Source organism: Mauremys mutica, chromosome 6, assembly GCF_020497125.1.
Source record: "Mauremys mutica isolate MM-2020 ecotype Southern chromosome 6, ASM2049712v1, whole genome shotgun sequence".
NCBI lineage: Eukaryota > Metazoa > Chordata > Testudines > Geoemydidae > Mauremys > Mauremys mutica.
Window position 1 is genome coordinate 73163829 of NC_059077.1, and position 16425 is coordinate 73180253.

At 41.4% G+C, this 16425-nt stretch overlaps 1 protein-coding gene across 2 annotated transcripts in view; it reads left to right on the plus strand.

The window, feature by feature from the left end:
* SRFBP1 (serum response factor binding protein 1) overlaps nt 1-16425 on the plus strand; it is a 127913-nt gene that overhangs the window by 5613 nt on the left and 105875 nt on the right. The window contains exon 1 of one of the 2 annotated variants that reach the window (XM_045022130.1): nt 1679-1915. The exons of the other annotated variant lie outside the window; for it this stretch is intronic. Within the exon in view, the coding sequence (XP_044878065.1) occupies nt 1886-1915 (30 nt within the window). The 5' untranslated portion in view covers nt 1679-1885. Of the gene's footprint in view, nt 1-1678; nt 1916-16425 lie in introns of those variants that run through there. 2 annotated transcript variants of the gene reach the window in all.

The window sequence follows — 16425 nt, forward strand, 5'->3', positions numbered from 1 at the left end:
GCTCTCTGGCCTCAAGTGATTGCTTCCTACACCGGCTGCCCCTAGGACATAACAACTACCAGCATTTATCTTCCATGTTGCATCTGTGTTTTTTCATTTCTTTTTTAGGCTCCAATTCTAAAAAGACTTATGCATGTGCTTAACTTTAAGCATGTGAGTAGTATCACTAAAATACTGTACTTTGAAACTACTTAGTTTCACTTGCTCATAACTTTCTCCTTTTAGGCTGAAACTTTCCCATGTTTGATCTCTGCACAATTTTAAAACAATGTATTCAGTTTTTTTTTATTTATAAGAGAATGGGGAATAAATATATTGCTCTGCTATTAACATTGTTTAGATTTCTTGTGCATTCAATTAGCTGAATTTCAAACTGCTCACAGCTACTTTAGAATTAAAACAAAAAGTAACTCTTCCTATATTCAAATTCCTTTCCCCATGGTACCAAATTTCTTTCAGATTTTGAGGGATGTAGTATTTGAAAATACTATAGACTAGGTAAAAGCTTAAATTTTCAATTCCATAGCTGGTAAAAAAAAATTTCAAACCCTGTGGAGCATAATGAAACTCAGACACATGGGGTGACTGGCTGGCTCCCCGATGAATTCTTTATAATACTGTCATTTTTAAAAACTTGTTAGACATGTAATTTGTTTATTATATGAAATGTAGCAAGGGCTAGACCCAGTGAATCTAGAGGAAGGTATATTTGTTTTACAGGGTTAGACTGAACAATCGCCAAGAAACTTGCCACTCTTCATTTTATGCTCTCACTACTTTTTTTATTAGAGCTATATGTTTGCCTTACAATGACAGCAACTACCATCAAGTTGTGGATGCAATTCACTCCGTGGGAAAGACCTAGGACGGGCTAGAACCTGTGTCAGCATGAGCGTGGATCCAGGGGCAGGACGGCATGAGGAGGGGGGGCTATGTCCAGATCCTGCACACATACGTGAGAGGGTGTCTGTGTGCGGGATCTGGACACACACGTGAGTGGGTGTCTGTGTGAAGGATCTGGACACACACGTGACAGGGTGTCTGTGTGCGGGATCTGCGCACACACGTGACAGGGTGTCTGTGTGCGGGATCTGCACACACACGTGAGTGGGTGTCTGTGTGCGGGATCTGCACACACACGTGACAGGGTGTCTGTGTGCGGGATCTGGACACACACGTGACAGGGTGTCTGTGTGCGGGATCTCGACACACACGTGACAGGGTGTCTGTGTGCGGGATCTGCACACACACGTGAGTGGGTGTCTGTGTGCGGGATCTGGACACACACGTGACAGGGTGTCTGTGTGCGGGATCTGGACACACACGTGAGTGGGTGTCTGTGTGCGGGATCTGCACACACACGTGACAGGGTGTCTGTGTGCGGGATCTGCACACACACGTGAGTGGGTGTCTGTGTGCGGGATCTGCACACACACGTGACAGGGTGTCTGTGTGCGGGATCTGCACACAGAGCCCTCCGCTCCCAGGCGTGAGCTCGATCACAAAGCTCCATTATTCAATGTATAAAAAGTCCTGACAGAGCCACAAGCTGAAATCACTGAAAAACAAAGGAAAAATATCTTCCCCCGCCGCCGCGCAGGTCACCCAGCAACGTCCTCCAGCTCTGCCCCGCAGTGTGCGTGGTTCAATCAAGTCCGCTCGGGCCAGCGAGACGCCGCCGGTGCCTAGACTGGCCCTCACCATCGAGACGCCACCTAGAGCGTCTCCGCAACGCCGAGAGCAGTGCGCATGCGCGCAGTTTCGTTTCGTGCTTGTCTTTGCGACGAGCGTGAGCCGGGGGGCCGCGCTTCCCCACGCCCCGGGGCTGCCGGCTCGCGTGGGCTGTCGCGGTGTAGTGGGGCCCGGAGCGGCGGCCGCCGCCGCCATGGCGCAGGTGCTGAACCTCAACAATGAGGTGAGTCTGCACTCGCCCCCCCCCCCCCCCGCACGTGGCCCGCGCCGGCGGTTTCCCGGCTGCTCCCTCCCGGGGCTCAGAACCGGGGGCCTCTGGCGGGGGGTGCGGCCCCCAGATGAGGGGCGCTGGGGGGCGGGTCCCGGGCTGCGCGTGGATGGAGGGAGAGTGATGGGGGGGTCCCCGCCGGGGGCGAGTTGTTTCTTGGTCGTTTAGCTCGTCTCCCATTTCGGGGGGGGGGGGGCGCTGGGATCAGGTATGTTGTGGCCCCTCAAAGCCTGGCCAATACCAATCAGAGGAGACCCCAGTAGCTTTACAGTGTGGCCCATGGTGCCCAGGGTGTTCACAAGTAGTGGCCTGATCAAATCCGTGGTCCATTTTGGTCAATTTCAAGATCATTGGCTTTTAAACATAGTCAATTTCAGGGTTTTAGATATTTACACCTGAAATTTCACAGTGTTGTAACCATGGGGGTCCAGACCCAAAAGAGGGTGGGGGAGGGGTTGGTATTTTCACCCTTATTTCTGTGCTGTTGGTGACAGGTGCTGCCTTCAGAACGGGGCAGCTGGAGAGCAATGGGCTGTGCAGATATGAGGGCTGCATGGTATGGGGGGCATCAGCACTTTTGGGGGGCAGGGCTGGCCTTATGGCAGCCTCCACTAGCAGCTGGAGCCTGGTGTGTGGTAGGAGCTCCTGGTGGGGCACCCCCAGCCCTGCCTCTCCCTGGCAGATTTCATGGGGGGAGACCAGATTTCACAATCTGTGATACATTTTTCATGGCTGTGAATTTGGTAGTGTCCTATTTATAAGCCTCTAGAAATGTTTGGTCCATGTTCTGCCTCTGTCACCTGGATTGGGTGGACACAGGATGGTGTAAACTTCATGTTACACCTTCATGTTGACACCACTGGGATTGAGATATGGCAGGTGGCGATGTTGTCTCATGGGCTGCTGTTGTTTGGCTCCATGGGTTCCAGTGGGCTGTGCCCTATCCTGATCCAAGTAACTGTAACCAACAGCAATGAATACTAGCCCTTCTTCGCAGCTCAGAATGGTGTTTAACCTGATGGACTCTGTAATTTTGTTGGCTGTTCCTTTTGCTTTAAAAGTAAGAGCAGGTTCAACAGTTTCTTCCAGTTTTTAAAAACTATATGCATCTCTTTGGCTTCTGGCAGATTGAAATGCTGCCCTTAGATGGAGCTAGCCTGATGAAGATTAACAAAAGAGTAGGTTGCCATCACCCATGTTCTGAGTAATGCCCTAATGGAAAGCACAGACTTTCTCCCTTGAGGCTGCTGAGAAGAGAAAGGGTGCTGTCATTCAGTGACCCTAAGAGCCTCTCAGTGCCAACTGGCAAAGGGTTCACTGTCGTGTAACAGTAACTCCTATCAGGACTGACAAACACACTACATCTAACACATTGCTATCCTCGTATTTACATATAAAAATGTCTTGTAAGGTATTCAATGAAAGCCAGTAGCCCACTGGTCATTAATATAATTGTGATATGTATGTATCTATATGGAGAATTATGATACTTGCTGATGATATACTTTAAAGTCTGTAGTCAAACAAAGGGAGAACCAGGCTTTCTTCCACACAGGAGGGAAGGTATTTATCTCCTTGTCTCTAGAGTGAATTAAGCATTGTGGAACCAACACAAAGCCCTATTTGCATGTACCTCATCAGGAAAAGCTAGATTGACTGGAGGGATGTAAAATCAGCATAGAAGGACACTGGAGTCTGAACCCCAAGCGTTCATCTGGAAACAAATACAGTAAGTTCTGGGGAAATAAAAAGTGAAGCAAAAAGACACTTTGGTGATCCATCACTGAGAGCAGGTCTACACTTAAAACACTGTGACAGAACAGTTGCACTTCAGTTAGGACACTACTACACCCATGGGAGACCTTCTGTCAGCATACTTTATCCACTTCCACAAGAGGTGGTAGTTAGGTCAACAGGAGAAGCCCTCCTGTCGACATAGCGCTCTGTCTCTCAGGAGTGTGGATTACTGTCTCTCAGGAGTGTGGATTTTTCACACTGCTGAGCCACATAGTTATATTGATGTAAGTTTATAGAGTAGACCTGGCCTGAGAGAGCAAAGAGGACTCTGTCTTTGGATCCATGTTTTGGACCCTGGCCTGGAAGGGACTGGTAACTGAGAAGTTGCTATAGGTGAGAAACTTAACGTAGACATAGATTTTAGCCTGTTGGAGTTGTGTTTAATTTCTCAGAAGCATGGTATACTTTTTTTTCATTTGTAACAGTATCTGTTTCCACTATCTTTACCCAGTATCATTCAAATCTCTATTTTATTAATAAACTTCTTTGTTTTATCCCGAGTAGATCTCAGTACTTTAATATTAAGCAAAGTGTGAATTCTTTTTTGACTCAACTAAGCTGGTGTGCATGCTATCTCTTTGGAGGCAGTGGACTTGGTAATTACTGAGTGTCCAGTGATGGACTGGATACCACAGGAGAATGTTCTTCTCGGGGCTCAGGACCTGGGATACTAGTGTTACCTGCTAAGCAAAGTGACAGAGTCCTGAGAAGTTTCAGTGGTGGCTAACAGACTAGCTCAGTGGTTTGAGCATTGGCCTGCTAAACCCGGGGTTGTGAGTTCAATCCTTGCAGGGGAGCATTTGAGGATTTAGTTGGAGATTAGTCCTGCTTTGAGCAGGGGGTTGGACTAGATGACTTCCTGAGGTCCCTTGCAAACCTATGATTCTATGATGCTGTCACCCAGTTTAGCTCCAGCAATTCTCTGTTGCTAAGGCAGAGGGGTTGCCAGGTCACCCATACTTGTGGGTGCCCTGAGAGTGTCACAGGTTCCAACTCACATGTTATCCCTAAAACCTTTTAGGGGCTACATCTTTCATATTAGCTTCTGTCAAGTATTTGATAATATGAAGCCATGCTCACTCCCTGATGGAAATAGGAAGCCCAGTCGTTCTTGCCTCCCTCTGAGTCTTCATACAGGAGGACTGAGGACAAAAGGAAGAAGTAGATTTTTCAAGCTCGCAATCAATACCCAGGTATATTGCAGTAGACAATTAATGAAGGTTTAGAGCTAATGAAGGGTTAATGTTTTACTCTCACTTCTCTCAGTATGCACAGTATCTTAAAACAATTCTTAAGCCTTGTTTATATGTACAAGGAAATAAGGATATTCTTGACTAAAGTTCAGTTGTTACTCTAATTCAGACAGGTAGCCAATCGATATTCATCTTTCCAGAGACATTCTTTTTGGATTAATTGCGGTAAAACTAAAAACTCTACTTCTTTGTTCTGTTACAAATTACCAAATCTTTTAAAACATTTCTTCCTAATTTAAGCTGTCATACTTTGACAGCAGTTTTAAATGGTCCTGCATTATTGAGAGCTTTCAAATTAGAGAATAAAATACCTGCAATCCTGATTTTGTCCATCTTGTGAATGTGCAGGACAGCAGGGGGAGCATGAGACATAGTATTTGGGCCTGTATTTTGCAACTGATAGTTGAAGTTAGGACTGGTCTACAAAGGGGGAAATTTCCCATAACAAGTGTTCTACGTATTCTTCAATAGTTATTCTGATATAATTTAGCTAACAGGTATAATTCCCCTTTTGTTGTCACTAGTCTGCAGTAAAAGTGACTTTAGTCTGGAATAACTACTCTGCTTTGGACACAGAGTAATTATTCAGGAATAAAATTACTTATTTTGGAGTAGAGTGTTAACATGGTAAATTATTCAGGAATAGATATCTGCTAATGTTGTGCTGGTCAGATGTCTGTAAACAAGCCCTTAGAGGAGGTGACACAGATGCAAGGGATCATGCATTTGGTTGGGTACGGTTGCCGACTCAGATCCCTATTATACACTAAGGTTATAGAAGCCTTAGAGCTTAAGCTTACTCTCCCTCTGACTTTAATCAGGTCATTAAATACAATTGTTTTGCATTCTTTTAACTTCTTGTAAATTAGGTAGGTTCTGGGCTAAGTCGGTCTAGATCCAGACCTATCCTTTTGACTTCCAAATATTCAGCATGATAGAAACCAGACAGAACAGGCAGTCTGTTTATACAAAATTGAAAAATAAACATGAGTATCTGTTTAGTGACTTTGCTCTTTGTGTGCTACCCCACTTGAGATTTGGGATTCTAAAATATTAATTTGTACTTGAAAACAAAATTGCAGTTCTACTCTCTAAAGTGTTTTAAAGCAATTCACTGTGCGGCTCCACATTTTCCAAAGGACTATGGTTACTTTTTGCAGTTTGAGTATAAAGATACTGTTTTTCTAAGTGCTAATCATGTAAACTTTTAACTTGGATTTGAAAGTCATGTTGTGTACTTTCCTCCTTGTAGATTGATTCTGGTAATAAAGATTCAGCTAAAAGGCTTAACCATGTATAACTGAGGTTGTTTGGAACAGAATTAACTATCTGGATGAGTTTATGGATCAGCCAGAATTGAATCCAGCTTGCTTGTGCAGCTGTGTTGACTTTCAACTGCTAACAAGAATAAAAAGGACTACAAATAGGCTTGGCAGAATTCAATTTTTATTTTTTATAATTTTAACAGATATTGGTTTATTTTAAAACATTTTAAGACTTTTTATTTATTTAAATTTTCATAGTTGCACATAATTAGAGGGTCTAAGCATTTTTAATTTTTTTATCAGTTTAGATTTTCACAGTTGTGGAAACTTAGGAGAGTAGGGGTCAGACAATGGGAATATCACTAATTTAATATCAGTAAACATTAACAAATAGTTTAAAAGCTTTCTATAATTATACTATGACAGTAGACATTGAGATTCAAAAACTTAAAAGCTTTGTAACTGTTAAAACACAAGTTGTCAACATTGTGTGTCAACATTTACAAAGCAAATATCGATAAATCAAACACTAATAACTAAGTTCTCAAGCAACATTTTTCTTACATTGCCTACCTGTAAATTTTGATTACCATCAATAGAAATACTTTTTTGTTGGTTTGTATGAATGGTGAACTGGACACTTGCCGATAATCTAATCTTCCCAAACCTAAATATAAACTTATTTTTGGCCCTAAAGTAAGTAGACATGATTTTAAATACACAGAGGGAACATATTTTTGATTGAGTGTAATTTATACAGATACTTTTCAAAGTAGAACCACACTAGTAAAAATAACTAATGAATGTGGGAAACATGAGTGGTGAAGGCAAGTGTGTTACACGCTAGTTTTGGCAATTGTTTCATTTAGTGTTATCACAAATTGCATTGTTTTGTCTTTAAGATAATAGAAGAGTTTGTGAAGTCCTGGAATTGATACCAGTAATCATAAAAAGAAATAATACAACTTAAAATGAGTTGGCAAAAATCAAACAAAACCAAGCCACACAAATTTTGTGAAAGGTCCTGATCTCATTTAACATAATACATTATTATACACTAGGGAACTAAGCAAAAGACCGACCACAGAATACATGCATATTGCACTAGTACATGCTAAATTAGAAATATCTTTTGAGTTAGTGAAAAAAATCCACATTGGAGTTACTCAGGGATGATAATATAGCTAGAAAATGAAGAGAAGATATGGTAGAGCTGAACAATAGTAGTAAAAGAAAAAAGCACTTTCAAACAAAGTATACAGGTAAGATGGGAGACTACTGGAGGTACTAAGTGATGCGGGGGAAATGTGTGGGTTATTTGAGAGGGTATTATGAAGATTCTTGATCTTGTTAGCAGCTAATAAGGAGGAACAGAGTCTGGGCTCTGAAATCTTGTGGCAGTATTATGAGATATTGATGAATGACCATGGTTTTTCAGGAATCTATAAAGGGAAAATAGAAGGGATACTGAATTTCTTATAAAGAAGCTAGTGTTTGTATTTAAGATATTCATCTTGCAGGCAAAGAGAGGAGCTTTACCATTTTCCATCTTGGGCTTGTGCATTGTTTGTCACGTCAGCAGAGAATCTAAGATGAAAACCAGTCAAGCAAGTATTCTTAAAAAGGACTGTTGATGCTCAGCAAAATTTAAAATTAGTTATATAGAAAAAATATATTTTCTGGGAAACTAAACTGAAATAAATTACAAGGGCAATTGTTAATAGACCAGGTGGAACGCTCTGTCCTATGTTCAGGAGATAGTGGAAATTGACAGCGTTGGACTAGTTTGATTGCATTGCCTGAACATAGTGTTTCTCTTCTCTTAAAATCCAAACCAAATACCGATCCACAAATTGAAATGCTTCAGATAAGCTGTTTAATTTTTTGTTTTAAAAATGTACACCTTTTTTTTTAATGGCTGCAAAGAGAAACATTAAATGTCACATTTATTTAAATAGTAATTTATAATTGCAGACGTAGTTAAATTTGTTTTGGGATCTGTAAGGGCAATTGTTTGGTTACTTACTAAAGGCACCTCTGGGACTGCAGAAGGCTTTTAAAGCAAGGTCTACAGTCATTTAATGCTGTAGTCACCTCTTGTTTTTCTTTTTCCCTCCATCCTGTAGTGATACATCATGGAGGTGATCTGAGCCTGCTAATTCCAGCCAATGTTTTAAAGATGCTTTTTGGAAGCAGAGAAATTTTCCAGCTGCTTTTCTCAAATGCCTTTTTATTTTGGGAACCCAGTTACCCATAATGTGGATATCCAGTCTGAACTATGACCATGTTTATTTACAAGTCATATGCTTGTAGAGTTTATTTGAATAGAGACTGTAGCTTGTCCAAGTTTCTTTGAGTAAACGGCACTGTTTATGCTGTTTTGTGTTTTTCTGGAAGCATTTATCAAAACAAAGCACACAATCTGAGATCTGATCATGTTCAAAAGTTTTCAGAGATACTTGTCATTAAGTGATGGCTGACAGGTTGTTAAGTCGACAGTGTTGATGTCCTGCTGGGAACTAGACTGATGCAGAGGAAATTTATCTCCTCAGTGGAGTATATGTGAAATCAGATTTTCAAAATTGCTGTAAGGTAAGGTCTGGTACTCTTAATTTTTTTTAAGTGTTTAACTTACTTTTTACAAAAATACAAAATTTTCAAAAATTGGTTTCATACTTGGTCCAGTAATCTGATGCATTTTCTGTATCTAATCTGTGTCAGGCATTGTTAATCTGCATTAAGATTTTTATGGATTTAATTTCTGTAATTAGATGTACTGCTTTGACTACCTTTTGATATTACGTTGCTATTTTCCTTTTCATTATTAGTATATCTGAACAGACAGAGTTTGAGAACAGTGTTGTTAAAAAAAAATCTGTTGGTTTATGGTAGTAATAGATTAGAAGAGTCATATTAGTGTAAGGGAACCTGAACTCCAGTTGTCACATCTGGGCTTTTTCAGAGGCTGGGCAGAGCAAATAAAGAACTTCCTACATCATGGAGAGGTTAAAGAAAACTTTTCAAAAACCTTTCTTCAACCTGTTTCCTAAACATTTCTCAAGGAGAACTTTTTCACTGTTAACATTCTCCTTCCTCTCTCTCCTCCCAAAGGATGGTCTGATTCCTAATCCCAGTCAGTCAACCTCCTTCTCAGAGCACACACCCCGTCTAAAGAGTGCTGAAGCAGTTACTAATTTTCTCTTTGCCAGCCCCTGAGCGTGAAGTACTTAATCATACAAAGTGATTGAGGTGTCTGGGGGGCCCTGCAGCTGGTCTCTGGGCGGAGGGGTTCCATGATCCTGGGCTCTGAGGGGTAAGGGGGTGGATGTCTTGCCTGGGGGTTGCCCTGTAGCTCATCTGGGGAGGATAGGGGGTGTGGGTGTCTCATCTCGGGGGTGCCCCGCAGCTGGGCTCTGGGTGGAGGGCATGTGGGTGTCGGGGCACCCTGCTGGGCTCTGTTGGGGAGGTGGCAGAGAAATAGGAGCTTGGTTGTCATGGAGGTTCTCTACTCTCGGGGGAACTTTTTTTGTTTCTGTATTGTTGCAGCCATACTTACTGATAGGTATTTTGAAATAAATTACCAAGATAATTGAAACTGGAGTGATATATATTAGTGTTATTTCAACAAATAAAATATGCAGAATCTTAAAATATAGTGTGCTGAATTCCCCCAGGAGCAAAGTGTAGAATTTCCCCCCACGTAACTGCACTCAAAAACAAAACAAAATGTAAAACTTATAGGCTCTAAAGTCCACTCAGTCCTACTTCTTGTTCAGCCAGTTGCTAAGACAAACAAGTTTGTTTACATTTACAGGAAATAGTGCTGCCTGCTTCTTATTTACGATGTCACCTGAAAGTGAGAACAGGTGTTCTCATGGCACTGTTGTAGTTGGCGTTGCAAGGTATTTACGTGCCAGACATGCTAAACATTCTACAAGTAGAAGCATAATCTTTTATCTTTTTACAGTGCAAATATTTGTAATAAAAAGAATATAAGGTGAGCACTGTACACTTCGTATTCTGTGTTGTAATAACAATAAATACATTTAACTATGGAGAGAAAATATTTATAATTTAAATTAGTACTCTGTTTAACGGTACGATTAAAACCGCAATTAATCACAGCTATTTTTTGTCTCATGATCAATTGAGATTATTTTTAATCATTTGGCATAACTAATTTTTAGTTATGTTTTAACTTATTACTTAGCATGTTTCTAAAATTTAGTGTAGACAGAACACAGACATATGTTGCCAACTCTAGCTACAGTCTTCATTACAGTGTTAGCTCAGGTTATCTACACTTGGATTAATAATTTAAGTTAGCCTAGCTAAAGTAAGGGCGGTCACACTGCTCAACACTTGAGCAGTCAGAGTGTTTGTATTTGCAGCACAAAGTACTTGAATCCTCTCTGCATTACTAGCTGGAGTATCAGCAGCACTTGAGCTACAGCCCCCCACCCTGATGGACAAGCTAGCTCAAGTTTAAAGGATCACTTAATTTGAGCTAGCGATTTTTGTGTGTGCATGGGAATCAGGTTAGGAGCAACACTCGGATTACACCTCAAGTTAACACTGCAGTGAGGACATACTCTAGGTTTAAACATGACTAGCAGCAAGCGTTCGTTCTGTCTACACTAGAATATTCAATCATATTAGTTAAAACATGACTAAAACCTCAAGTGTAGGTATACCATAATGTTTCCAGAGGATAACTCATTTTCTTTTCTTGATATGGCAGTGTTACCTGGAATGTTCTATCTTCAGTATGGTCATTTAATTCTGTGTTTTATATCAATATTTTATGGGGTTTTAAGATATAATTCAACAAATATTTGACTGTTCTATTTTATACATATAGAAGGAAACCCAAGCTTTGAGAGAGTGGAATTATCCTTCCACATGGGCATGACTTGTTTAAAACACAGTGGCAGACATTTTGTTTACTAATCTTTTAGTATTCCATGATGTGTGACTTCAAAGTATTAGAGTTTCAAAAACTAATTCATAATTAAAAACAGCTATCTCCTGTATAACTGACACAGCTGTGTTAAAAAATTGAATGTTGATTTGCAGTCTGTCAGCAGAAAATTTTAACTAAGGAAATTTTAATCAAGAAAGCACTTAAGCATATGTTTAATGTTAAGAACATGAATAAGCATCTGTCCTGAATAGGAGTGCTTAATGTGCAGAAATAGCAGCAAGACCAGGTCCTAACTCATCAATGTGTTTAGTTCTCCTACAGATGTGTTGCTTTCTTTTTGAAATCCCATTTTTACATTCTGATGATGGCCACATTGGATTGCTTTAACCCCATTGGTGTCTGTGCATGCTATAATATACAATGTGCATCTGAATAGGTTTGATAATTCCATTTTTATTTCCATGTAGCACAGTGGGGTGGATAGGCAGAAAAAGGAGGAGGAAGGTAGAAAGTTGGAGCAAAGCGGAAAGATGAGAGAAGGGACTTTTTAGAAGGAATGTGGAGAATAAGATGCTGCTTTCATCTATAGTGCAAGGAAATGCATATTACCCTCCCCAACTGTTTTTCCCTAGGGGAGAGTGATAAGAATACAAACAAAAGTAATTTGGGGGGGGGGGAGGAAAACCTTTCATCTTGTAAACTCTTACATCCATTGCATACTTGTATGCTTCCAATGTTTACATTCATTAGGCCACAATTGTCTGTTCCCCCCCTCCATCCTCTCCTTATGTCTGATTTTGTAGTGATCTTACATTGAAATAATATCTTGTCCATGAATTGATGACTGTGAACTTACATGAAAACAAGATCTGTGTTTGAAGGTATTTCTAGGAATAAAGAATGAGGGAAGAAAAGGATTAGAAAACATGGATAGTACACCAGACATATTTCTAGTTACAAAGCCTTCTAAAGTTTGGTCCTAGATACAGTAGTCTGTCAGAAAGTATGTGTGTGGATAAACTAAATTCTTCTGAAAAATTTTGCTAGATGGCAGCACATAATCAGTAACTACTCTTGTCAATGACAGCTTTAGAGAGATCTATGTCATATATATGTTTAATAGGGAAAAAAAGGATTGTTTTTCATCTGCAATATAGAGTACAAGAGTGAAACTGATTACTATTCACAAATACAGTTATGAGATTTGAGTTTATTAATCATAACCAATGATTTTAGGCAGTATTGGCCTATTTCTGTTCTGTGGGACAGCACAGTTACAGAGACTGAAAGTACAGAATTTGGTCTTATTTGATTTTTTTTTTTTTTTTTTTTTTTACGTTTCTTAGGTTTTGGAAACGTGTTGAACATGTGGTCAAACAACTGAGGTAGCAAAAACACAAAATATATATAAAAAAATGCATTTCACATATGTATATGTTAAAGTCCAGGTGTAACAAGGTGTCATATTTTGTAACACAAATTAAATCCCCACAAAACTGGCAGTGGTGATCCATCACTAAGACATGCTGAAACAGGGTAAAACTGATATGACGGTTCGGGGGAAATAAATGAAAATCAACAATTATGTTTGTATATGCAAGCATTCATCATAATACCCATTTAACTGATTTTTTGTGGTGTGTCCTTCCACCACGCGTGCCTGCCCCTGCCCCCAAATAATCTTGTGGACTACCTAACAAATTCTCTCCAAACTGAGTTTTAAAAATGATGGGACCTGTTCCTGCAGAAGTCAAAGGCAATACTCCCATTCATTTTATCAGGAGCAGAATTGGACCATTAAAAGGACTGTATAAACCAAAACTATTCAGTTCCCAGGATGTGGAAGTTTAATAATCTTTGTGTTCTCCATGCTTATTTTGATTGCTCTATATATTTATTATTTAATTTTAAAAATATCCCTTTGATCTGGGAAAAAGGTTTTATAAACACTGTCATTTTATGAAACATGGTGTTTCATAATCTTTTCTTACCAGAGTGGTAAATCCAGTTCTGTCCAACAGTGGGCACTGCATATCTCTCAGATTAATAAACTGTTGATCTCCAATCACCTCCCAGAAGGTGTAGGTTAAGTTTTATTTTACCTTGGCTTGTAGTTCTTGCTCAGTCTTGACCAAGCTGAAATAGAAAACTCCATTAGTGGATTGGACCAGAGATGTTTAAATTATTAAGCATTTTAAATAAGGGATGCACTCTGGAGAAAGGCCCCTCCTCCCGTTCCCCCTCCCCCGCAACTTGAACAATGAGGAAATGTATGACTATTTGTGCCTGGAGGAGATTTGGGCCCTTGAGATGGTAGGAGTTGTAATCGGCACTATGCAGCCAGAGGAGTGCTGCCATTGAGACAGTGAGGATAGTTGCTCTTCTCTCATGTCATCTTCTCGAGGAAGAGAGGAGATAATGGGTTAGTGCTCCAGGCCAGAAGCTGCTTTCTCGTGGGTGGGTTTTCCCCCCTTTACTTTCCATGGTTCCTTGCTGTTCTATTATAGTGTATTTGCAGTAGCAGAGGGCGGGGTGGGGGGAAGGGGACGCTAACATCCTAAATTTCTGAAATGTTCTGTGGGGTGCTTCCAATAGCGAGATGTTTAGAAGGGAAAGCTGAACTTGTAGTTAAAGCACTAAACTGGGTCTGGGGACACTTGAATTCAGTTTGTAACTGTCACATAATCTTACTAAGCTTATGGAACAGTACCTGCCTAGCACAACAGGGCTCAGATCTCCAGGGCCGCCCAGAAGATACAGGGGGCCAGGGGTCTTCGGTGGCGGGGGCCCCCACTTCGGCGGTAATTTGGCGGCGGGGGGTCCTTCCGCTCCAGGACCCGCCACCGAAGTGCCCCAAAGACCCGCGGTGGGGGCCCCCCGCCGCCAAATTACCACCGAAGACCCGGCACTTTGGCGGCGGGTCCCGCTTCGGCGGTAATTTGCCGACGAGGGTCCTTCCGCCCCGGAGCCGAAGACCCAGAGCGGAAGAAAAACTCTCGTGGGGGCCCCTGCGGGGCCCGGGGCCTGGGGCAAATTGCCCCACTTGCGCCCTCTCCCCCACCCTGGCGGCCCTGCAGATCTCAGTTGAGGCCTCAACAGTATACTGTAATAGCCATTTTCACTCTCTTGTTGTCACTGTTAACAAGACCAGTAGGAAAACGTGGAGTGGGGGAGCTGTTGGGAAATAGTAGAGTGTCCTTAATGGCAGTGAAAATCATCTTTAGTTTGACTGCAGATTTTTTAGTCTATTATTTATTAGACCATAACTTACCAGAAAGTCTTTTTGTACTGATTTGTGTGTGTTTGTTTTTGTAGAGTGTACAGGCTGGAGCTCTTAATTTCTAAATTTGTATTTGTTATACAATTGAACTATAACACTCCTTGTATAAGAAGAAAAAATAATATGAATATAAAACACGAGTGAAAATAGCCGTAACTTATGAAAAAAGACCAAATATATTAACTTTCAGAGCCCCCAGACTACACACCAGAATATATTCTCTCTGTGCCCAAGTTGTCAGTCAAGTTTAAGAATTCGATCAGAGTGAAGCCAGAGGGAAGTTTTGATTTGGGGATCTGTGTATCTCACAGGGGACTGTGCATTCCCTTATTTGTGGGGAGGCTGGTTTGTATGTTGTGCTATGTAGCATTGATAAGTATTGTTCTCCAGGAGCTAGCCAGATAGTGGTTGTGAGGAAATTTCCACAGCTAAAATGAGAGAAGTACATAGAAAATCAGTTGGTGGATTCTTATTCCTTGCCTGTCTTTTCTTCAGAAATGTTATTTCTCAACTTGTAAATTGAATGGCCAAACACATTCTTTCATGGTATGTTCCTTTGGAGATACTGGCTTCTGTATAATGAGAAAAACATGTATTCTCAGTCTCCTTGGGGTAGAGGGTGGAATTTGAAGGAAGGATGGGAAAATATGATAGGGCGATATGTTCTGACTGAAGCTGAGCTGTCTGACTTGCATAGTTCAGGGCTGTGTAGATTAGTGTCTAAAATGTTTAAACTATTAAATATAAAAGACATTGTTTACTTATCCATGTTAGACTTTATATCTTGCAAGTTTTACACGACTCTGCAATTAACACTATTAATGTCAATCTAATGGATCCCAGTACAAACTGAACAAATGAGAACCACTTTGCTGTCACTGAATGGTAATCACTCTGATTGCCATTAAATACCTTAAATACTTAACAATTCAGAGCTAATCCTCCATGATGTATATCTTCCATCACCCAAAGTTGGTTCTTGACAGATTTCTCATTCTTGTTTTCACTATAGCGCTCCACACTGGGACCTGTTTTCAGTTTGTGTGGCACTTATCCAAGTTTGCGCTACCATATTGAATTGTCATCATAAAATGAAAACTTGAAGTTGTGTTAAAAGTAATGAACTCTTTTTGCTTTCATAGTTAAGGCTGGAAAAACAGGAACTACTTTTAATATGTGAGGCATCCTCTCACAAGACTTCCTCTTTTTCAAGAGAGTTGCTGAAACATTAAAATCAATTTGGATACCTTGTTTGGATACTTGGTGCATGCACCAAAAGAACAGACTAGGCCAGAGTGTCTTAAACTATGGTCTGTGTAGTTACCTGTTGGTCTTCACAGTGGTGAAGTGTTAGTCTTCAAGCAGTGACACTTCTGTGAATTAAAAATAACAGGAATACTTGTGGCACCTTAGAGACTAACAAATGTATTTGAATGCATAGAATGGAACACACAGACAGAAGATATTTATACATACAGAGAACATGAAAAGGTGGAAGTACCGTATTTATCGGCGTATAACACGCACAGGCGTATAACACGCACCTTCATTTTAAGGGGGAAATTTCAGGAAAAAAACTTAAATTTCAAATAAAGGACTTTGAAGCAAAATAAGGGTAGCTCAGAACTTGTTTTATTAATATTATTACCACTTATAAGGTAAATAAGGTTCGCGGGGAGGGGGGCTCGGGCCGGGCCGCTCGGGTGGGGGACGGGGGCTCGGGCCGGGTCGGGCCACGCCGCTCGGGAGGGGGGCAGGGGCTAGGGCCGCTCGGGGGGGAGGGGGGACGGGATCTCGGGCCGCTCGGGAGGGGGTCGGGGACTAAGGCCGCTCGGGGGCTCGGGCCGGGCCGCGCCGCTCGGGAGGGGGTCGGGGACTAAGGCCGCTCGGGCCGGGCCACGCCGCTCGGGAGGGGGGCAGGGGCTAGGGCCACTCGGGGGGGAGGG